Here is a 23249-nt window from a genome sequence, read left to right as displayed (position 1 = left end):
GTTATAGGTTAGTTTATTACACTTGTAAATATAGGAATATATGTAGGTATATAACCAATATGTTTTATTAGTTTTAAAATTTGTATAATATATTGGAATTTATATAAATATGTAGATGAAAAATTAATAAATATATTCATTAAACAGTGATGAACAAATATATAGTGTACAAAGTTTGCTTAAAATTTCAATTTCGTTAGTATATTTTTAGAGTATTTGTTAAAACACTACATTTCATTTATGATATAAACTGGATTTTCACTGCACAGTTCAATAAAAATGTTTACTACAGAAAACTGTTTACTTTGTGAAAATAATTTATTATTAAGTAGTAATGTCATACATGAGTATAATTGAATGGTTCAGTTAAGAAAGAATTTTAAATGCCTATGTAATATTATTTATTCTCATCATCAAATTGAAGTTATAACAGTAATGTATTATATTGGTGCATATACAAATATATTAAAATATACATATATTTTTCATCTATTATAGAAACACTCTTTAAAGATTTTATTGAATATCATGTTGGTACATAACATAATCTATATATCATATAATCGAAGTAACAAAGATAAATTTTTGTTTAATGTCTTGTAATACTGTTAATTTACTTTTGTATTCTGTACCCATTTTATATTTCCCGCGACTACGAATTAAAACACTTCATTGGGTACGCAATCTGAAGAGTTACAAAAATTTCATGACCTATAAGAACTGCCTGCAGAACAGTTAGGCAGGCAGCAGAGCAGTGCGGTCCGTCGCCATTTTGTTTATTTTCGCGTAAAAGAGACTTAAGAGACGATCATCCAAGCAGGTCGTTCTGTCGTTGTTCGTGGAAACGTCAGCTGAGTGCACTGGTGAGCACGTTAGAAACCTAGAGGTACCGGTAAAAAATTTATTTACACAAGGGTTTGATAGCAGTGATCGGAACAAATATTAAGTTCTAAAGAAGCTGAGGCTCGCAAGAAGTACGTAGGTCTCCCGATGAGTAGCGCGCCGGTCCTGCGGTGCGAAAACCGTTTCTCGGATCGGGCGAGAAAGAGCGAACTAGTATGAACTAAGAAGTGCAAGCAAGACAGGTGCCGTAAGAGTAAGAAAAGATACAACCGTGGCGACAAGATACAGAACAACGTAAGAATTACGAAAATATCGTTCGAAGGTAGAATATATGTCGTGGGCGTCCCCCAAAACAGCGGGGGCACTTGATAGTTGCAGAAATTGGGCGCATTGCAAGCAAATATCAATCATCGTTGTGTAGTAAACCTACATCATTTTCGAGTCGTGGTGGTAGTGACGCGAATCTGGTTGCGATTGGAATCGAACAGCCGCAGTCTCAACAAAATTTGCTTCAGCAAAAACCATCCGTCCTCGACGAAAATAGTCAGTATATTGAACGACAACAATCAATTTGTGCTCAAAATTCATTTGTGCTCAAAATTCATTTGTGGTTACACTAGTTAAAACACCTACAGAAGTAACCTCGACGGCGGCAGCCGCCTCCGAGGTTCCCGGCGCAATCAAGACGACCATCAATATCGGCATTGCGATGAACCACGTTAACGACCAGGAAAACCTTAAACAGCTCAACCTGGCACCAGTTCAGGTCAATGAAGTCGAAGAAATGGACACACAAGAAGGTATATTTGATCTTTTCCTATTTCATTTTACGTATATTTTTTCCTATTTTTAACTTAGCTTCATATGTTTTTATTTTTGCTTTTTAAGGTTATCAAAAATATTTCTTGACTTTATAACACTGTAGATATTGCAATCTATTTTCATTTCTATAACATTGCATTACAAGAATTGTGGTCGAATTCTTTTATTTTTGTTTTTATTGAATATTATTGTATATATGTACAATATATATGTTTCATGTATCACATTTTATATTTTGTAACAATTTTTATTGAATTTGTTCATTTATGTTACCGCTTTTAAATATTATGTGAAGGAGTTTAGAAGAGGGTATTATAAAAGAAATAATTCTTGACACGATTTTTATGGTAATTTTCATTGAAATAAAAATGTATTCAAAACACGTTGAAAATAAATTCTTTTTATGTTGTTACAGCTAAAAGTAAAAAAGTTTTAAATCTTTTAACTGAATTATATATATAGGGTAGGTCAAAGATCTGTATACAAGTGGAGTAAGAAAGATTCTGTAACTTAAAAAAAATTGAAATGGTGGAATAATTTTTTATTGTTCACAGATTTATTTTTCAATAAAATAAATTGAAAAGTTATATTGTGTATAAAAACAGTGGTAGTAATAGTTTTGTAATAAAATCAGGGTATAGTTAGGAGCACATATACATGATCAAATGTGAAACTAAGTTTTTATTCTGATGATTAAAAAGTACAGTACCTCAACTTGTGAATTTAATTTGTTCTAGTCTGAAATTCGTATCTTGAAATCCAATGTTCTATAATATTATAATTTGGGATCATAAAAGCATCTTGGTTTGTTTCTCAAAATTAAATTCGTATTTAAAGGTCAAAATGGAGTATGAAAAAAATTCATATATAGAGCAGTTCATGAGTTGTGGTATTGGTGTACTATATTATTTTAATTTATTATAAGACTAGAATCTTTTCCATTCTATTATCATAATAATTCATAGCCTGTTATGTAGATGTTTTCTTTTATTTGAAAATATTAATTATTTGAAACGTTCAAACAAAACTTTTATTGAAATATAGTAATAATGAAGGTTAGGACAATTTTTATATTTTCAACAAGGCAAACATACAGAATTGAGAACAGTTTTTCATTTGGTTAGAACATTCATTTGTTTTTTTTTGATTGTGTTATGATGAAAAAAATTTGACAACTTAGTATTTCTGTGAAATATTTATATAAATTATTACATGGATACTTTCATAAGTCTTACAGATTTATATATCCTAACAGATAATCCTTAGCACAAATGTATATCGTTCTTTTTTTTAATAATAACGCATAAAATACAATGAATGCTAAATGCACTCATGTTTACATTTATACACAATTTATATGATTTTTCTTATTCAATATGTTCATGAAAAAAAATTCATTTCCTCTTTTAAAGAACTATTTTCTTCATATACATAATTCTCAAAAGACATACATTAATTTTAACCTTTTAGAAACACCAAACGATGGTGGCGGAGATGGTAATGATACTAGTCCTATGAATGGAGAATCAGAATTAGCTTGTATAGTTCAAGATCAAGAAATGGGAGAAGGTAATATATGAATAATAAAATATTCATTTTGTTAAAATTATAGCTTTATAAGATTTTGTATATTGTTTAATTATTTTTTATCAGAAAAGAAATTATTTTTATTAATTTGATTTCAATATGTATTAAAATACAGTACTTAGTTTTTATTTTGGTAAATGATAGTTTTCATAGTGATACTGTATTATATAAAAAATGTTCTTAATTTGTAAAACATAATGATCAGCAAGATAAAAATTAAGATAAAAATTAAAAAAAAATAGAGTTAATTGACGTAAGTGTTAATAAATTTTTGTATAACTATTAATAAATATTATTACTTAAGAGCTATATAATACATGTGATCGTATAAAACTGTATGCACTTTAATTGTATAAAGTTCATTGATGTTTTTGTTGATTACTATAATCATATTTAGTTCAATTTTAAATTCAATAAAACTGTAAGCAACTCAGTTATTTGTTACACGTATATAAATTTAAATAAATACTACTAGTGAACATATTGAATATTCTATTTCATGAAATTTTATCATAGAATTTAGAATAAAATATGAAAATGTTATTGTTGACCTATCTGTTACTTTCACTTTTGGTATAATATAAAATATATTCCAATAGTCTGGAACAGGTAAAAATGTACACATTTTTCATGTTATTACAAATTTAAAAGTTATTTATAAAATATGAGAATTTAACAATTAGTAGTTTTTCAGAATGGTTAAACATCAATTAATACATATACAATGCAATATAATATAATACAATACAATACAATATAATACAATACAATACAATACAATACAGTACAATACAGTACAATACAGTACAATACAGTACAATACAATACAGTACAGTACAATACAGTACAGTACAGTACAGTACAGTACAGTACAGTACAGTACAGCACAGCACAGTACAGCACAGCACAGCACAGTACAGTACAGTACAGTACAGTACAGTGCAGTGCAGTGCAGTGCAGTGCAGTACAGTACAGTACAGTACAGTACAGTACAGTAGAATACAGTACAGTACAGTACAGTACAGTACAGTACAACATATTGTACTAGTTAAAGATTAGAAATTTACAAGAAATGTATATAACTGCATATTTTTTATTCTGAAAGAATAAACACAGAAAGTGAAATTTGATTCTATTTCTTCTATAGATTTGAACAAGTTTATATTAAGATCAATTTTATTATGCATTTCTGCATATGATATATTTTTTATATATGATTCAAAGTATCCATAAATTTGTTTTGGAAAATGTTTTTTATAAAATGTTATCTTCTTTGTTACAATGGAAAACATTTAATTTCCTAACAGCTGTATTAAAGTTACATTTTTGAAAATGCACATACATATATTTCTATGTATAAGTACATGTTAAGAACTGAAAATATAAAGTTGGATATAAAAAAATGAAATTAATTTTAACTGTTTTTATTTATAAAATTAAAAAGATCATTTTTAATCACCCTTAAAATATTTTCAACTTGATTGATTCGACACTTAATTGTAACGAATAATGTCATTACCAAAAGTAATAATTTATCTAACTGGAGATTGATTCTTTTGGTTTTTATCTGCTGTATTAACAAAAACTAGGTATTTTTAAATATTGAGCTGAAGAAGATTTGAATAAATCTTAATTCCCTATATACAATATTCTTTGTGTTTAGACGTTTCAAAATTTCATCAAATATAAATGCTTATTTTAAAGAGTTTGATTTATTAGTGCATTGTAAAAGGTCGAAATACACACTTTTACAGTGTTTTTTTTTCTATTCAGAATTCTATTCTATTCTGAATAAATATTTTTCAGGCTTGTTTTATTTGAAAATCTTTTACTGACATGTTTTAATCTTTTTCCCTTCATCTTAACTTTTTCTGTTACAGTTACTAACATATAAACAATTCATCTGCCTGTATATGACTTGTATTTATATTTTATATATATCTTATATGAATATATTATTTTAGTGTTTAAAGATATGTTTCCATACTAAAATATAATTTTCTTGAATACTTTGAAAATAATCTATTAATTGCTTCTTAAATCTTTTTTAAATTATTCTAAGTGCAAAGATGTTTGTAAGAGCACATTTTTCATTGACACTAGATAAGATGAATGGGATAAATAAATTGCTTAGTTCTCCTTGACTCTACACCATCAGTTTCTTGATTATGGAATTATTTTCATTATTTTTGTGAACTGCTTGGTTAAAATATCTTTTAGAAGTTTTCTTTGGCAATGCATATTGGAATACCATCTAATATTATTTTTGATAATTATTGTACAATGTGTAGTTTAATAATGTATAAAATTTCAGTTAGATTATTAATTTAAATATTGCACAAGTTTTTGTTGGGTAGAAGTTTTGTAATTGTACTATGTAATTTGACAATATTTATTATATCATGTATATTAATGTTGGGAGTATTTTGTGTTAATATTATTTTTATCTTTTATTAGATGAAGCAAGATCAGAAGTGATATTTCGCTTTGTAGTAGAAAATGTTTCTACAATGAAAGATACTCAGTTGTCACCACCGTGTTATGTTCGTAATTTGCCATGGAAAATAATGGTAATGCCGAGATCCAGTCAAACACAAGAAAGATCTCAAAGATCGCTTGGTTTTTTTCTTCAATGCAATGGAGAAAGTGAATCAGCGTCCTGGAGTTGTTACGCGAATGCAGATCTTCGGTTACTTTCTTGCAAAGAAGGTCAAGAACCATTTAGCAGAAGTTAGTATACCATAATATATCAGTATTTTATTTTCATCAAGTATATTTTTATTCTATATTTGAATTTTTTTTAGTAAATATATGTTTTTATGTATATCCAAACGTGTATATGTCTTTTTTTTTTAGAGATCCAACATTTATTCTATAGTAAAGAGAATGATTGGGGATTTAGTCATTTTATGACATGGCAGGATCTTTTGGATCCTGATAAAGGTTACATTCAAGATGACTCTATTACACTTGAGGTTTGTAACATTTGATTTTATAAAATGAAAAATAAAAAAATTCTTTTTTCATTTGATGTTTTTTATAACTGATTTGTTTTATTAGTTTTTTTGAGATATAGATAATATAAATTTTAATATTTGACTGATTAAATTAGGTTCATGTGATGGCTGATGCTCCGCATGGTGTCAGTTGGGATAGTAAAAAACATACTGGATTTGTAGGTTTAAAAAATCAAGGTGCTACGTGTTATATGAATTCTTTACTTCAAACTTTGTACTTTACCAATCAGGTAAGTGAGACATAAAATGTTCTAAAGTTAAGTGTATCAATCATGAATCAAACATTGTATGTAGGGTCTCCCAATTTTTTCTGATTAAAATAAATGTATGTAAGAAAAAACAAACATATATGCGGTTTGAAACTTTTTGGAAATACTAGAAGAAAAATATGAAATATGAAGGAATGACAATAAAATTTTTCATAATGTTTTCAGTTACGAAAAGCTGTTTACAAAATGCCAACGGAAAGTGATGATTCTAGTAAGAGTGTGGCTCTGGCCTTACAGAGGGTTTTTCATGAATTACAATTTTCTGATAAACCAGTAGGTACAAAAAAACTAACTAAAAGTTTTGGTTGGGAAACACTGGATTCCTTTATGCAACATGACGTACAAGAATTTTTACGAGTGGTAGGGAAATAATTTAGTATATAACAACAAAATTATTGGATCTACTGAATCAAATTTTATTAAATATATTTATTTTACCAATGACCCCTTCAGCTTTTAGATAAGTTGGAAACTAAAATGAAAGGAACCTGTGTAGAGGGAACAGTACCAAAATTATTTGAAGGGAAAATGGTGTCATTTATTAAATGTAAAAATATTGATTATAAGTCAACTAGAGTTGAAACTTTCTATGATATACAGTTAAATATAAAGGGAAAGAAGAATAGTAAGCTTATTATTATTTTGAATACAGTATCTTTTGCTTTTAAGATTAAAGACTTATGTTCATTATAATGTGTAAAATGTTATATTAAGTAAATATTTATTGTTATTTTAGTTTATGAATCCTTTAATGATTATGTAAGCACTGAAAGTCTGGATGGCGATAATAAATATGACGCTGGAGAACATGGTTTACAAGAAGCAGAAAAGGGAGTTATCTTTTCGTCATTTCCTCCAGTTCTATACCTGCATTTAATGCGATTTCAGTATGATCCAGTTACAGATTGTTCAGTCAAATTTAATGACAGGTAAGAAATGTTATGTTAAATATGTTAAAATGATTTTAAGTTGTATTGTGTCGATTACGTTATACTTAAAAACATTTATACATTGTTACATTTTACGAAGGTTTGAATTCTATGACAAAATAAGTCTTGGTAAATACTTACAAAATAAAGAAGCAACGAGTGCAGATTATACATTGCACGCAGTCTTAGTTCATAGTGGAGATAATCATGGTGGTCATTATGTTGTATTCATCAATCCAGCTGGTGATGGAAAAGTATGTTTAGTCTGTGTAATTAGTGTTTAGTTATTTTACTTTTATTTTCGAAGGATAATGCATTTCAAAACGATTACTTTTTCAATCATTAATTATACTCTCGATTCTCGAACAGTGGTGCAAATTTGATGATGATGTCGTCTCGAGGTGTACGAAACAGGAAGCCATTGATCATAATTATGGTGGTCAGGATGAGGACATATCTATGGCTGTAAAACACTGTACGAACGCCTATATGCTGGTGTATATAAGGAATTCTGAATTGGAAAACGTCTTACAAGAAGTTAAGGAAGGGGATATACCTCAAGAGGTCAGAAACGTCCTTCAAAGAGAACTTTCCCAGGAGTTGAGCGACCTTGAACGTGACAAAGACACGACTGACTCAATTAAAGACTCACACACAGAGACTACGACTCTTCGTCCGTGTACTCAAAGTTCTCGAAATCCAAATCTCTATATTCATGATTTTTAAGAAATATACCAAGAGAAACCAATACAAAGAACTGGAAAGAGTTATAAATTGTTTATATTATTTTTTGATGAAACTCTTCCTACTTCTTAAATATATTTTAAGCTAATTAGCTCATAATATGAGATCAAAAATTCACAACACAATATCAGATTACATACGAAGGTGAAATGAGTTTATCAAAATAGAAACCTATCCAAATAGATCAAATATTTTGGATATATGAATTAATCAGAAAATAAAGTTTACAAATTAAATTTAATAAATTAATATTTTTTTTAATGTCTCTATATACATACACAGATATTTCCAGATATTTGTTATAAGATTTCTCTTAATATTTTTTATGAACAGAAATTTATAGTGTTATCAGCTGTAGGCTGTTATATCACCAAATGTTGATACTAAATACATGGTGCCCAATTTTCGGTACACGTGTATACGTAATATATCACATTAAATCTTTTTCAAAGTGTTACACGCGTATTATTTCATTGAATGTTGTTACGTATGGAGAAAAAAAACATATTATTTTGAATTGAGTAATAATTTGCCTAAATGTGTCCTGTGCAAATGTTCTGAACATTGCATATAAAATTTTTCATCATTATTACCTGAAATATATTAATATATATTAATTATAATTCGTGTTATATAGAGATTTGTTCTATTTCAATAAAAATATTTTAACTGTTAGACAGAGGATTTTCGGTATGGACGATTGAGTCATGAAAAAATTACAATTCTTGTTTATTTTTAATTTATTTTTTTGTTACTTGAAAATTTTATACTAATATAACATGTATATTATATATATAATATATGATAAAACATATAATATATAATATATATAATATATATAATATTATTATAATGAATATATATTATATACAGTATACTTGACTACAGTTGGTCATCTTTTTGAGGGATTATTCTACTTGTCAAAATAAGACGAAAATCAAGAATGACAAAGTTGCAGTGAGGATTTCAATTTAAAATTATCAGTGATTAAAAATTCATTAATAGTGTTATGTAAATCATGTTAGCAGAAATAAGAACAGCAACAGGTAATGAGAAACGCATATGTTTCTATCAGACTTGTGATCTAAAGCCTCATATGATTTTTTTAAAAATTTCTACATAAATCGTTGTACAGTATTAAACATATTTGTTGACCAAGATTTATACAGTTTCTATATGTCAATTTTAGCTTGTTATGCACTGTGAATGTTGAGGGCGCCAATAATTAAATATTTTTTTATCCATTATACCTATATACAAAACATTTGACACATCACACATTGAAACATTGATATTAAATTAAAGTAAAAATAACTAATTTTTATTATTTTAAAAGTATTCAAATTACTAAACTAACAACGATCATTTAACGAAAGATCGTACGACCAAAATATTATTAGGGATTAAATATACTGTTGTAGTAAACAAGTTTAATGTTGTACAACGATTTAAAAAAGCATGTTATATGAAGTATTTGTGTCTTCAAGATAAGCATCTGACGATTGCATATTTCTGCGCTCGCATTGACTCACGTCACACGTGTCATTATTAGCGAATTGCTATAATTTAGAAACATTTTGAATTATTAATAATTTGAAGATGAAATCGAAATTGCAATTTCGACACATTGAAGTTTCGTCTTATCCTGATATGTGTAAAATCTTCCACTTAAAGGATAGCCATCTATAATCGAACACTTTGTATATAATATATTTATACATATTAATTAATTGACTGAAGAGAAAACAGCCATAATTAATGTACGCGTTACACTTCAGATCCTATAAAGAATCACAATCGGGCTGATATAGAATTTGATTATTAGGTGTAATCGTGATGAGCCTTAGTATCATTTAAAAATGTTTATTGTAATAAATATTGTATAATATTATAACTGAAACGAATAATTGTATTGTAGTATTTTAAAGCTTTGAGTGAAGAATGCACAGACATATCGCAGAGTAGGTTGGAAATGTGTGAATATAGTATAAGCAAAATAAGGGCATGAAAGACTTATTAGTTTAATATAGTGAGATAATTATTAGAATTCTAATCTGAAGCAATGAGTTTGAACTTATGAAACGTATAAAGTTAAGAGATAAAAGAGAGAAATGAACAATAAGTAGGATTTATTGATAATGTCTGCTTCTTCCTTAACATGTCTTCTATGGTGTGTTTATTATTTAATGAGGATTATTTAACAAGTGAAGTGAAACGTAATTTATATAATCAGATCCATGATTTTCGTAAATTAACACCTCGAATTAACTTAAATAATAACAGTAGGCAGTGAACCTTACAATAAGGTCTGAATCAATTAATCGAGTCGTTGATTCATCAAATTGTCAATGTTAATAGTCAATATGATCATCAACAGATGCCACCTATTTATTTGTTGTTATATATTAATAAATTAAAAATTTCAATGCATCATCGACAGAGTGAATACTGCTTCATAATAGCTATAAAGTACCTATAAATAATATACTAATATTTTAGACATAAAAAAGTAAAAAAAATATGAAATAAACTGTTGAGTACTAGAACATTTAAAAAATAGAATTGACATTAGTTATTTAGAAACCATTTTTAATTTCTACTTATTGAAAATTTGCAGCCACACTTTAATTTAAAACATATTTGTTTCACATTTGTTATTGTAAAGCATCTCCACACTGCTGTGATCATACATTACATTTTTATTATTATTCGGCACAAATAATGGTCATATCTTAAAAAAGATTTTTAATACATAAATTACAGTTTGAATTTTCAAGTTTTCATAAGAATTGTATAACACTTTTTTTTTTTAATTTTGTGCATAAAACATTCATGTGCTATGTTTTGCAAAAAATATTGTATTAATTTATAATATAAATTCTAAAATGTTGTGACTTCATAGAATTTGAGAGTACCATTCACAAAATTAAAATATTATTTCTACTTATACAGTTATCTAATAATTCGTTAAAGATAGATTAAATGTATTTACATTACCTTCAGTATACTTAGAACCATCATTTATAGCTGAATAATTTTCATTGTGTAATTGTTTGACTTAGTAGTCTGTATTGCGGCAGATGAACAAAATTAAAATTACATAAAATGAGAAATTAAATTCATTCTTTTGGTGTTTCGACTACAATCTGTCCTCGAATCGCAAAAGCATGATACTAGTACACTGCTTTTCTAAAAATTGAAATTTTAGAAGACAGATGAGGAAAAATTACAAATGAGACGAATTTAGTATATATATGGATAATTTTAATTTTGTTGGTCTAGCTGGTGGAGAGGTTGCAAGAGGAGAAGAGGCTGGAACAAATAAGAAGAAAGGAGAGAACAGAAGCATACTTGTATATAACCGTCAACGTCCTTCTCGAGGATAACTTTGACGGTCACCAAGGAAATGACTTGTATGATCCAGAGCATGCTTGGTATCGTATATTTCGCGTACGTAAGCAGTGTACCTTGCACGAGTTTCTCGAATTGCTGAGTGATAGCTTGGTAAGTGTAATTATTAAACAATTTTTCATGCTATTACTTACCTGATATTCAATTTTCAATATTGTCACCAATACGTTTCTATATTTTGAATTAATTAATATCGAGGTATCAGTGTGACTTCTTAATATGTGCCATTAGCTTGGTTGTATATTATATTCTTGTGATCATCTACAAGTACGGTAGGTGATTGGAAACACGATATTTAAGAACAATTTAAATATTACATTTCAATGAATATTGTGTGGAACAAATATACTCAGTTCTCGTATATTTCTTATAATTTCATATATTCAGTATAATTCATGTAAACTAATACAGTGGGATTTTTCTGCAGAAATATCCAACAGAGCAAATTCGTCTATGGCCACTGAATGTGCGTTCGAATCATACTTGTAGACCAATGTCACTCGAGTTAGAACCTGATACACAAAAATCTATTTACCAGTGCTCAGAAAATCCAAATGTATGGAATGTATTTGTTGAACTTGTTCCTCCAGATTCAGATTTAACGGCACTGCCACCTTTTGATAAAGACACTGATGTTCTATTATTTTTTAAATTATATGATCCCAAAAACAAGAAGATACATTATTGTGGTCATCATTATATGCCTGTCACAACTAAAGTCCGTAAGTTTCATTCCAAATAACTGATAAATTTGATAAATCTTGTTACATATTTCTTATAATTTAATTTTTATATCTTATGTTTATAATTTTTTAAAAATATTAAAAATATCACATTTTTTTTAGTCACTCATTTCTTTAGTATTATTTATAAATTTTTTAAGAACGTTACTTTAACTTGATACAAACATCACAACCAGTAATATGAATTTTCTTATTTGTATAATAATGCAAAATAGTTTACATAATGTGTTTTATACAGAGGAACTTATACCTATTTTGAATGAAAGAGCTGGATTTCCACCAGATACAGAATTAGCACTTTTTGAAGAAATTAAACCAAATTTGGTTGAAAAAATAGATAATTTAACAGATCCATTAGAAAAAGGCCTTGATGAATTAATGGACGGTGACATTATTGTCTTTCAAAAGGAAGGAGACAATCAGATGTATGAACTTCCAACGTGTAAAGAATATTTTAAGTAAGTTGTACAAATATTTATGCTAAATTATCTTATTACAAGCAGATATGTAAAAACTTTTAACGTGTTTCAGGGACCTATTTTACAGAGTGGAAGTAACATTTTGTGACAAAACGATTCCTAATGATCCAGGTTTTACAATGGAACTCTCTTTGAGAATGACATATGATCAAATGGCAAGAGCTGTAGCACAAAGAGTTGGCACTGATCCGTACCTCCTACAATTTTTTAAATGTCAAAAGTAAGAACTTCTAATTTTTTAACAATAACGATATTTTATTGTTAATGTTCCTTGAACAGACTGGTTAAATACTCGCATTACGTTTCTATTATTTCTTAAATTGTATCTAATTTAATAGCCTAGCTGCATTTTATTTAACTGGATCTAGTATTATGAGTTTAGGAGTTTATTATTTGAAAACTGAAATTTTATAATTTTCTAAATATCAGCATTAAGTATGTTTTCTAATTTAGTTTGTACTTATTTATGTTACGAGCTATGAGAATTTAACGAGTCCTTATATAGAGAATATTTCTAAAAGTGAACATTTTTTTCAAGGTATTTATTTTTTCTCTCAAAATTACTAAAAAATATTACATTATGTTTGTGGAGCAAATATAATAAGTTTATAACAGATATTTTAAAAACTGTAAACAATATCTTATAAAGGTATTATTAAATCTATATTATCACTCACACATTTATATACTTGTAGCTATAAAGACTCACCTGGACATCCACTAAAATGTACATATGAAGGTTCGCTGAAGGATTTGGTTTCTTATTGCAAACCAAAAACAAAGAAATTATATTATCAGCAGCTCAGTATTAGAGTAAATGAGCTTGAAAACAAAAAACAATTTAAATGTATATGGGTTGGTCCATCCCTTAAGGAAGAAAAAGAAATCATTCTTTACCCTAACAAAAACGGAACTGTGGCTACTTTGCTTGAAGAAGCGAAGAAACAAGTAGAATTGTCGGAAAACGGATCTGGAAAATTAAGGATACTAGAAATCACTTCTAGTAAATTGTCGCCTGGCCCAAGAGAAGATGTACCCTTAGATAACTTAAATACAACTGGCACAAAATTATACAGGATAGAAGAAATTCCAAACGATGAATTAAATTTAGCAGAAGATGAAATGTTAATTCCTGTTGCACACTTTCATAAGGATGTATTTTCGACGTTTGGTATTCCCTTTTTCTTTAAAATTAAACAGGTAATCACAATTGAATAGATATACACTATACAGTTATTATTTCTTCTTTTTTTAGTAAACAATTTAGTTTCGATCTATCTATCTATCTGTTTACTTATATATGTCATGTATACTTGTTGCAGGGTGAATCTTTCCCAAAGATGAAAGAGAGATTACTGAAGAAATTGGGAGTACAAGAAAAGGAATTTGAAAAGGTAGGCATCTTAATCTAATTTTATTTGATATTTTATGAGAATTCATAAAAAAACTTTGAAGTTTAAGTTCGCGGTGGTGACAATGGGAAAGCCACACTTTATTATGGATTCGCCAGAATACATTGTGAATCTCGCAGACTTCCGTACACATCCAAGTCAGAGTAAGTATACATAACAAGGAAGCAATTTGTAATAGTTGATAACGGAATCAAACGAACTTAAGTAAAATAACCAATCTCTTTGTTATATAAATTTTTAATTGATGCTGATAAGGAATAAATTTTGTAGTTTATCCACTTTTAAACGCAGGCACATCGCCAAACAGGCCTTGGCTTGGCTTGGAACACGTCAACAAAGCGCCAAAGCGTTCTCGAATCAACTACCTCGAAAAGGCTATTAAAATTTACAATTAAATTTTCATCCTGTGAAGAGGAATTAGGCAGCCACTCATATAATTTATACGATTCTATAATAAGAAAGCGTCGTCTGACACAGAATGGTTGGAAATGCGTTTGCGTATTCGATTCTTCAGGCAGATAGAGCGTGGTTTTAATATTATGAACATGTTAACGAAAGGTAAATCTACGCTTTGTATACGATGGATTAAGAGAGTGTTATGACCATACAATGACGCTTTATGAATCATGTAAGTTCTCCCTTTCGAATCGACAGGGATTTTACGTAGTGGCTGGATCGATGGCACAACATCGATTCCACTATGCACCAACAATGGATTAGACGCTTCTATCTGTGAAATCGATTTTTGTATTTGTAAATATATTTGTCGCTTGATGGCAGTCGTTTATAAGTATTTTTGAAGGCAGTGTTTTCAATGCATTCGATTCAGTCAAGAACAAGAATTTCTTTAAACTGATATTTCATTATGAAAGCGAATATGGATTACAACCGCAGAATGAAGAATCCTCATGTCAGGAATGAAAGAGGTATTTATGAATGAAGCATCATATTACTTTCATAGAAGGGCTCAATTTTTTTTAAATTTTCATTATTTGATCCTGCCACGTAAAATCTTTGTATTGATTTAATAAGATCCAAAGAGACACATTGTGTACTGTTCTACGTGATGTAATATTTAAAGCTCATTATCAGAAAAGAATTGTCTATACACTCCTCCTTCATATTATATTCAGGATGTTTGAAACGCAGTTTGATACTCGTCCTATAATCTTATATTCTGCACTTTAAAGTATGTTTACGAGAAAATAAACATTAATGTTTTGTTTATAGTGTTATTTGTTCATACATGAAAATGTAAGTATCGATCCATTAAAACAAAATGTAACTAAACAATCGTTTAACATTATATAAAGAATTTATATATGGAATATCAAATTTAAACGTTTTACAACTAAATTCTTGAGTTGCTTTCCAAACACCCTGGAGCCTTTTGCGTTTGAATATATTCTTTTGTCTGTGTGTGTTTTATGCGTCTTTTCCTAATATACTTTACCGAGATTCTAGTAAACTTTGCAAATATATAACAGTAGACTAACACATTAATGAGGCAGAATTTTAATTTAAGAAATAAACTAAACGCGTCGTGTATAGCAAATGTTCAACACATTGCACATTAAATACAAGTAATTGTATTGAATATGCGAAAAGCTAAACAATTATTTAAATGGAAAACTCATTTCATGCTCATTTTTGTCAGATATATTGCTTTATTAGTTATATAATATTTTACGGTTTTGTCTATAATTCATGATATATTACAAATCTGCTTCCAAATATTTTTCTGTCTAGTACTAACCACACAACATTATACGAAAATTCCTTTATTGCGTACGAGTTATTTTTCAATCAGTGTTTTTCTGCCTTAACTGTGATGAAAGTCTTTCGATAAAACACATTTAACTTTCGTAGTTCTGAAATACTTACGAATGCTATTAAATATTGAAAGAAGGTGGAGCAATTTATTCAATTTATTTAACGAATAAAATTTCCATCTGAAATATTAGTTTGTTACCATTGTTAAAAAAATGAGTGTTCTGACTTTTAACATGAAACATAAACTATAAATGAATTTCAGTTTATTTAACTATTAGTTTTTTAGGATAATAAATTACTGTAAACGAATTCAAACAGTAACTTTAAAGTTAAACAATATTAAGTATAGTTTTTACAGTGAAGAAGAATTATCAAACTTCACTGCGTTGAGCGCTTCTTGAGCACATTTCAAAATTGGCGAGTTCAACTGTAAGATAATAATGCATGAAAAACCAATGCGGCGTACAGTGGTAACGACGTAAGTTGGGTAGCGGAGTTGCGAAGAAATGTTGCAATGCTCTGTAAAAATCGAAACGTGCTTGTACAGGTAGCTTGATTACTTAAAACCGTGATTTTAATTATGTATGTGTTTTACACGTTGAACACACATCTTATTGCTAGTTACGTCAGTTTTCAAATTTAATTTCGGTATCTTCTGCAACATCGTTGGCACTACCATTGTGTAAAATATAATTCTAAACAGGATACCAATTTTTGTGTGTTAATATTATATGGGGAGGGGAATGAAAAATGTAGAAACCCGAGGGTTTCAAGTGACGCAAAATGCAAAGTGTTTTTTAAACACGGAACATTAAAATTTTCTAATAATATTGAAATCATTGTGAATGTGTGACCGCATTCTTAGTAAGACGTAGATTTGAAGCGACATTACAATAGACAGAATGTCTTTTGTTAAGTCATACCTAAACGCGACTGCTTTACTGGAAGGAAATTAAAACATGCATGTTAATTTTGACATTCTGAAAACATAAAATATATTTTGTTGTTAATATATACATATATGTATTCATTATATATATCATTGTCATTGTTACATTCTCCATAAATATCAATAATGACAATGATTTTTTAGTTGAATCTAGTACGGATACTTATAATGATATTAATAGCAACTGTGTATTTTTTCCATGTAATCATAAACAGTTTATAGAAAGAGAATTGTTTAAGTTATTATTCTGCAATAAAAAATGAAACTATAAGAATATATCATATATGACCTGCAGAGGAACAACAACACTCTATGATTTGTTTTTAAGCATTTAAAACATGCTTCAATATTTTTGTAGCGGCTAATTAATTGCGATTATAAATTTTACTTATAACTTTCTAATAGTTACTTTCTAGGCAAAAAAGGTATAATGCAGGTGTGGATAAATAAAATAATTAATAATAAAAAGAAATTGCTAACACAAGCAATTCGATTTTACAAGTCTTAATTTTATTAACGCCAACATTCTAATATTATTCTTGTATAGTATTAGAAAAGAAGTACATTATAACAGTCATATTTTATAAACTGTACTAATTAATCATACTAAAGTATTATAAAAGCTACCTACATTTATAATAGCAACATTTAAATAAGATTGTGTTACACATGACCTCATTTCTAGGTGAAAGTTTTGTACATAAATATTACATGAAAACTCTTCTTAAATAATACTAAAATTGTAAATATGTTGTTATGCACAACATTTAATATTTTCCTATCATCATCGAAGTTACTTGTTATTTATTTTGTGCAAATTCGTTGTTATCAAAAAATCTGTTTTAGTTATTCACGAAGCATGTATTGGATAAAACTGATGGAAAACTTAAAAAAAACTGTAGATATTTTCTTCGAATTTAATCAATTATATTGTGTAAGAATGTTGTTTTTTTTAGTGGTACGTTTTATCAGATATCTGTTACGTTACATAATGCATTTTATTCTGCAATTATTAAAATATCTTTTATTAAGTGACCTATTATATTATTATACGTATCAACTGCCGTGTTACTGCAATTACACGATGTTTAAAATGACTTTCTTAAACAGTATTCATGGTAATAATGATTATGTTGAAAATATCGTCTGTCGTACGGAGAACTATAAATCTAGTAACAGTACTATTACATAATTTTTTAAATAAATTAAGTAGAAATTGTTTACTATTCTGATCGATGGCTTTTAATGTACTTATCTACTGTCAATCCATTCTCTTTTGCATTTTTAATCGCAAATTACAACCACGTTTCATGATATTTTTAACTCCATCACAGCTATCAGCGTAGCAGGTTTTTATAGTATAATTAATTAACAACGCTAAAAAGTATATTCAATTAAGTGAAAATTAAATACGTTCTTAAGGAGAGTATCTACTTCTAAATATATTTTCTGCAATATCGATAATGTCGTGTGAAGTGATATAAATAATTATAATACAACAATATGTGTTTGTAAAGAGTCAACAATATTTTTTCAAGTTGCACTATTTCATATGGATTATAAACTATACAAATGATTTGTGACTCAATGTTTTGTTTTGTTTGATAACGATCAGCCATGTACTTTCAACTACACGATTTAATTAAGGTCTCGAGATTATTTTAACGAATACTATGCTACTTTCTGAATAAAGCATTAAACAATAATTATGTTAAAGATCTCGTTTTATAATAAAGTTGTTACCGCCAACCGAACAAAATTTGTTTGACAAACTACTTCCTTGTGTTTTTCCTGGATCTTATCATATACTGTTATGTTTCGTAAGTACGTATTGCTAAACTGCGTATCTAAATCAAAAACTATATGAACAATTCAAACCTATAATGAATAACAGGTTTCAAGAAGCTGTTCAGTACAATAGTTTTTATTGATAATATTGCTAATTATAATATATTGTTAAGCAAAATAAGAATAAATAAAAATATAACGCTTAATAACTGTATCGACCAAGTTTATATATTCCTGTTGAAATTTACTATCGAAAATAACAGTAACCTTCGGCAGTAACCTTGTGTATCTGCTAGAAAGATTTTGGCCTGTTTTAGAAAACAATTTGTCAGAATAGAGGATGCTCATATAGATAAATATTTGAAAGTCATAATCATTAACATTGAGAAAGTTTTAATATCTTCTAAATTCAAACAATTGATACAATGTAATGGATATGATAATTGATATATTATTATAGTGTTATTCTTATTGTTATCGTTATTAAAATATAAAAATTACTTTTCTAATATTGTTTTAATCTTGCTTTTTGTAATAATTATTTGCGTACTATAAGTGAACATAAAATGTTTGTTTTTTCATTTTGAATGATATTTTTGATACATTTAATTGTCAATAATATTTTGATATTATCGATATACTGAATTATCGATAGTATTTTTATGTTATCGATATGTATCGATAACGTAATCGGCAACAGCACTTAGAGCTATGTTGCCCCCACCGGTTATTCTTGCTTGCTTCATCGACAGTACTGACTTATGTCTTTCTTTTTGATCTTATTTCTTAATTGTTACTTAAGATTACTCCACTCTCATTCTTCCATCCTTATCAGCCTCTGCGCATTCCTCTGTCTATGCATCTCTGATACGTGTTTCCAGTTTTCCTCTTAACCACAAACCTTGCACAACCTATTTTCTTTTCCTAGCATCCTCTAACTCTCCAATTCCCGTTTGCTCTAACTAATCAAGCAAAAGTGTATTTTTTAATTCTTAAATAGATACATACAATATCAGATGTTATGTTATTATTTCACTGACATTTACTGCGTTTCTTACTGCAATTTACTGGAAAACATATATATGTATATATATACGATATCAAAATATGTTTTTTTCATGCAAAACATGATAAATGCAAGTGCAAGAAAATAAACACTTTTATCAATGAATGAAATAATTTTTCAGCGTAACGCAAATATATTATGTTCTGTAATATAATTCTTATTAAATAATATTGTTTAATTATTTTAAAGCGTTCATTTTTATTGTATGTTTGTGATATCTGTTCTGTATTTCGTTACTCGAGTAACATTGAAGAAGAACAGAGCGTATCGGAAATATTCGAAATTTCGTTTTGTGTAAAACGATAAGAAAAAAACGTTCAAAAGGTCTTGATAAAACTGGACTGGATTGACCGGTATGAAACGCGATACGAACATACAAACTTTGTACATAACGAAAGAAAGTACATCTCTCATGAACTACTTTCAAATCAGTGCTGTTAATGGAGATACGTAACATCTGTTCGTATTGTTTGTTATAAATAGAAGAATTATAGTGAATAACAAGTGACATCATTTATAGAATACGATACACAATATCAAAGTACAGTTATATCTATTATTAATATCAGTTATTAATAATAATTACTTGAATTATTGTACCTATTTCAAAGTAACAGAGAAAGGACTTATTTTTTAACTCTTATACTTTTATTTTTCTTGTGCATTCTTTAGAGAAGTAAAAAAACAGTTCAAATTTATGTTTACATCAAATTACATTACATTTGATTTTACGTTTCCTTGAGAACAGGAATAATAATTCTTCAATATTAAATTGATAACAAATTCTCAAATACTCTTGAATACTAAAAAAAAATCTACAATCAAATTACGCATGTAATGTTTATATATAATGAATTAGGAAACGTTTAGCAATGCTTCGGAATTGGTCCAGTTTAAATCAGCGCAGCTTTCAATTGGTTGAAAATCTGCTAATCAGTCAAACTCGATGTATAAAAGAACATGTTATCCGAAGATTCCCTCCAGAAGTATTTCGAGTTTCAAATCGTAACCTATACCTTTCGTGCACCTGTTGCATTTCAAAATCCGTAAGTGAAATATATATGTATATATATATAGATCCTTTGAAAATATATTTTGTTTAATTTTGTCGAAATGTTGCATTTTAAATAGAACAAATTAACTCAATGAATGATATTATGATATAGTACTTTCATTAAGATTTGTATAATTTCGTTAAATTAAATTTAAAAAATTATTAATTAAAACAAATGAAATAATAGGATTAGATTTTATATAATTGCTTTTCATTCGTGCTTTAGATATAATATAAGTATCCTTCAATAAATAAAACCTAATTGTATTAATACAGTGTACAATAGGGTACCAGTTAATATCCTTTGAACTTCATGAAATAAATGAGTAGATTGTAAGATTCTTTTAAAAAAGAAGCAATATGAAAATACAAGATGCATTGTTAAAATAAATAATTGATGTTTGAGTACATTTATTTGTAATCTTTTCCATACAAAGTAACTGTTTTATGTAAGTTTAAAAATTATTATTTTTAATATAGAACATGACTAGTGTAATCCATAAAAATGTTTGGGAAACAGACCCAGAACTTTTTGAATTGATGGAGAAAGAGAAAAAAAGACAAACATGTAGTCTTGAATTGATTGCTAGTGAAAATTTTACATCCCTTAGTGTATTGCAATGCTTAAGTTCATGTCTTCATAATAAATACAGCGAAGGTCTACCTGGACATAGGTATATTTTTGTTTTATTATTTTTTTAAAATTGTGAATACATTTTCTATATTTTTATATGCGCTTGTATTTTTTAGGTATTATGGAGGAAATGAATATATTGATGAAATTGAATTGTTAGCACAAAAACGTGCTTTAGAAGCATTTAACTTAAATCCAGAGGAATGGGGATGTAATGTACAACCATATTCAGGAAGTCCAGCTAACTTTGCTGTTTATACTGGTTTAATGCAGCCCCATGATCGTATAATGGGTTTAGATCTTCCTGATGGAGGTCATCTTACTCATGGTAATATCAAGATTTTATATTAATTTATCAAAAATTTTTATATATTCTTATGGTCTGCTATAAATTTGACAAGTTTCCTTTTGTATCTTTTAGGTTTCTTTAATGTAGTTAAAAAAGTTTCTGCAACATCAATATTTTTTGAATCAATGCCGTATAAAGTGGACCCTCAAACTGGTCTAATTGATTATGAAAAGTTAGCTGAAAACGCGAGATTATTTAAGCCAAAAGTTATAATAGCTGGTGTATCCTGTTATAGTCGATGTTTAGATTACAAGCGTTTCAGGGAAATAGCAAATGAAAATAATGCTTATTTATTTAGTGATATGGCTCATATATCAGGTTTAGTTGCTGCTCAAGTAATTCCCAGTCCATTTGAATATAGCGATATTGTATCAACTACTACTCATAAAACTTTAAGGTAATTTGTTTAATTTCAATTGAATGTCCATCGAATCTGGTAAATGTAATTGTTATTAAATATCTTAATTTTCAGAGGACCTCGGGCTGGTGTAATTTTCTACCGTAAAGGAGTTAAAAGTATAGAGAAAGGAGAAAAAGTTATGTATGATTTTGAGGATAAGATTAATAATGCAGTATTTCCTTCATTACAAGGCGGTCCACACAACCATGCAATTGCAGGCATTGCAACAGCAATGAAGCAAGTTAAAACTCCAGAATTCCTTCAATACCAAAAACAAATTGTAGCTAATGCAAAGAGACTCTGTTCTGGACTTCAAAAATATGGTTACAAAATTAGTACAGATGGTACAGATGTACATATGTTACTAGTAAATTTACGACCTGTAGGTCTTACAGGAGCGAAAGCAGAAAAAATTTTAGAAGATGTTTCTATTGCCTGCAATAAAAATACTGTACCCGGTGATAAAAGTGCGGTGAATTGTAGTGGTATTAGATTAGGCACTCCAGCAATAACTACTCGTGGTTTGGTCGAAGAAGATATTGATAAAGTTGTTGATTTTATACACGAAGGTATATCAATATTAAAGTAAACAATTATAATATAAACAATAGTAGAAATGTGTTATTGTTATTTTTAATGTTGTAGCTTTATTACTTGCCAAGGAAGTAACAAAGATTTCTGGACCTAAACTTGTTGACTTTAAAAAAGTACTGAGCACTGATGAATCTACAAAACAAAAAGTTGCAACTTTAAAGAAAAAAGTAGAAACATTCTGCAGTCAATTTCCCATACCAGGCCATGAAACATATTAATCACATGACATCGTTTATTTTTTATACTAATTTTTATATTAATCTAATATCATAATAAATCCATTATTATATATTTTGTGTTTACATAATCTTTTTTTATGAATTTATTTTTAAGTAGTTTTGTAGAAAGAACTACCAGTGACAATATATTTGTTCAATACTTAATTA

General features: G+C 28.1%; 2 protein-coding genes across 17 annotated transcripts; both read left to right on the top strand.

Moving 5' to 3' along the window:
- The first annotated feature begins 601 nt into the window (after window positions 1-601).
- Window positions 602-14673, top strand: Usp7 (Ubiquitin-specific protease 7). Of its 7 annotated transcripts, none has more exons than XM_076367116.1 (20): window positions 631-863; window positions 928-1386; window positions 1464-1643; window positions 3136-3234; window positions 5710-5982; window positions 6109-6227; window positions 6365-6499; window positions 6704-6898; window positions 6992-7163; window positions 7275-7467; window positions 7568-7721; window positions 7837-8031; window positions 11494-11715; window positions 12050-12344; window positions 12604-12823; window positions 12897-13064; window positions 13540-14044; window positions 14167-14238; window positions 14300-14399; window positions 14527-14673. In XM_076367116.1, exons 3-20 carry the CDS (start codon window positions 1553-1555, stop codon window positions 14649-14651), a joined length of 3333 nt encoding a protein of 1110 aa, XP_076223231.1. In that variant the 5' UTR covers window positions 631-863; window positions 928-1386; window positions 1464-1552; the 3' UTR covers window positions 14652-14673. The 7 variants fall into 7 exon arrangements, with proteins under 7 accessions (XP_076223236.1, XP_076223232.1, XP_076223233.1 ...); XM_076367115.1 differs by having other exon boundaries at window positions 631-1137; window positions 1200-1386; XM_076367117.1 differs by having other exon boundaries at window positions 628-1386; window positions 1479-1643.
- A 156-nt stretch (window positions 14674-14829) lies between these two features.
- On the top strand, window positions 14830-23154 carry Shmt (serine hydroxymethyl transferase). Of its 10 annotated transcripts, none has more exons than XM_076367122.1 (7): window positions 18777-18802; window positions 20692-20878; window positions 21367-21560; window positions 21637-21848; window positions 21942-22266; window positions 22342-22838; window positions 22915-23154. In XM_076367122.1, the coding sequence occupies exons 1-7, from the start codon at window positions 18792-18794 to the stop codon at window positions 23079-23081; spliced, it is 1593 nt and encodes a 530-aa protein (XP_076223237.1). In that variant the 5' UTR covers window positions 18777-18791; the 3' UTR covers window positions 23082-23154. The 10 variants fall into 10 exon arrangements, with proteins under 10 accessions (XP_076223238.1, XP_076223237.1, XP_031846979.1 ...); XM_031991119.1 differs by lacking the exon at window positions 18777-18802 and adding an exon at window positions 19439-19517; XM_031991117.1 differs by lacking the exon at window positions 18777-18802 and adding an exon at window positions 19463-19517 and having other exon boundaries at window positions 20703-20878.
- The last annotated feature ends 95 nt before the right edge of the window (window positions 23155-23249 follow it).

The sequence above is a fragment of the Nomia melanderi genome, chromosome 4 (assembly GCF_051020985.1).
Source record: "Nomia melanderi isolate GNS246 chromosome 4, iyNomMela1, whole genome shotgun sequence".
Classification (NCBI taxonomy): domain Eukaryota; kingdom Metazoa; phylum Arthropoda; class Insecta; order Hymenoptera; family Halictidae; genus Nomia; species Nomia melanderi.
Note: the sequence above shows the minus strand (reverse complement) of the source record. Positions and strands in the feature narration are given on the sequence as shown.

Bases quoted from the DNA above. Each gene is read 5' to 3' on its own strand.
- Usp7 (XM_076367117.1), top strand. From the start codon at position 1,553: ATGAACCACGTTAACGACCAGGAAAACCTTAAACAGCTCAACCTGGCA. The intron at 8,032-11,493 runs GTCAGAAACGTC...TTGTTGGTCTAG, and splicing joins AAGGGGATATACCTCAAGAG to CTGGTGGAGAGGTTGCAAGA. The intron at 12,345-12,603 runs GTAAGTTTCATT...TGTTTTATACAG, and splicing joins GCCTGTCACAACTAAAGTCC to AGGAACTTATACCTATTTTG.
- Shmt (XM_031991117.1), top strand. From the start codon at position 19,478: ATGTTGCCCCCACCGGTTATTCTTGCTTGCTTCATCGACA. The intron at 19,518-20,702 runs GTACTGACTTAT...GGAAACGTTTAG, and splicing joins TCTTGCTTGCTTCATCGACA to CAATGCTTCGGAATTGGTCC. The intron at 22,267-22,341 runs GTAATTTGTTTA...CTTAATTTTCAG, and splicing joins ACTACTCATAAAACTTTAAG to AGGACCTCGGGCTGGTGTAA.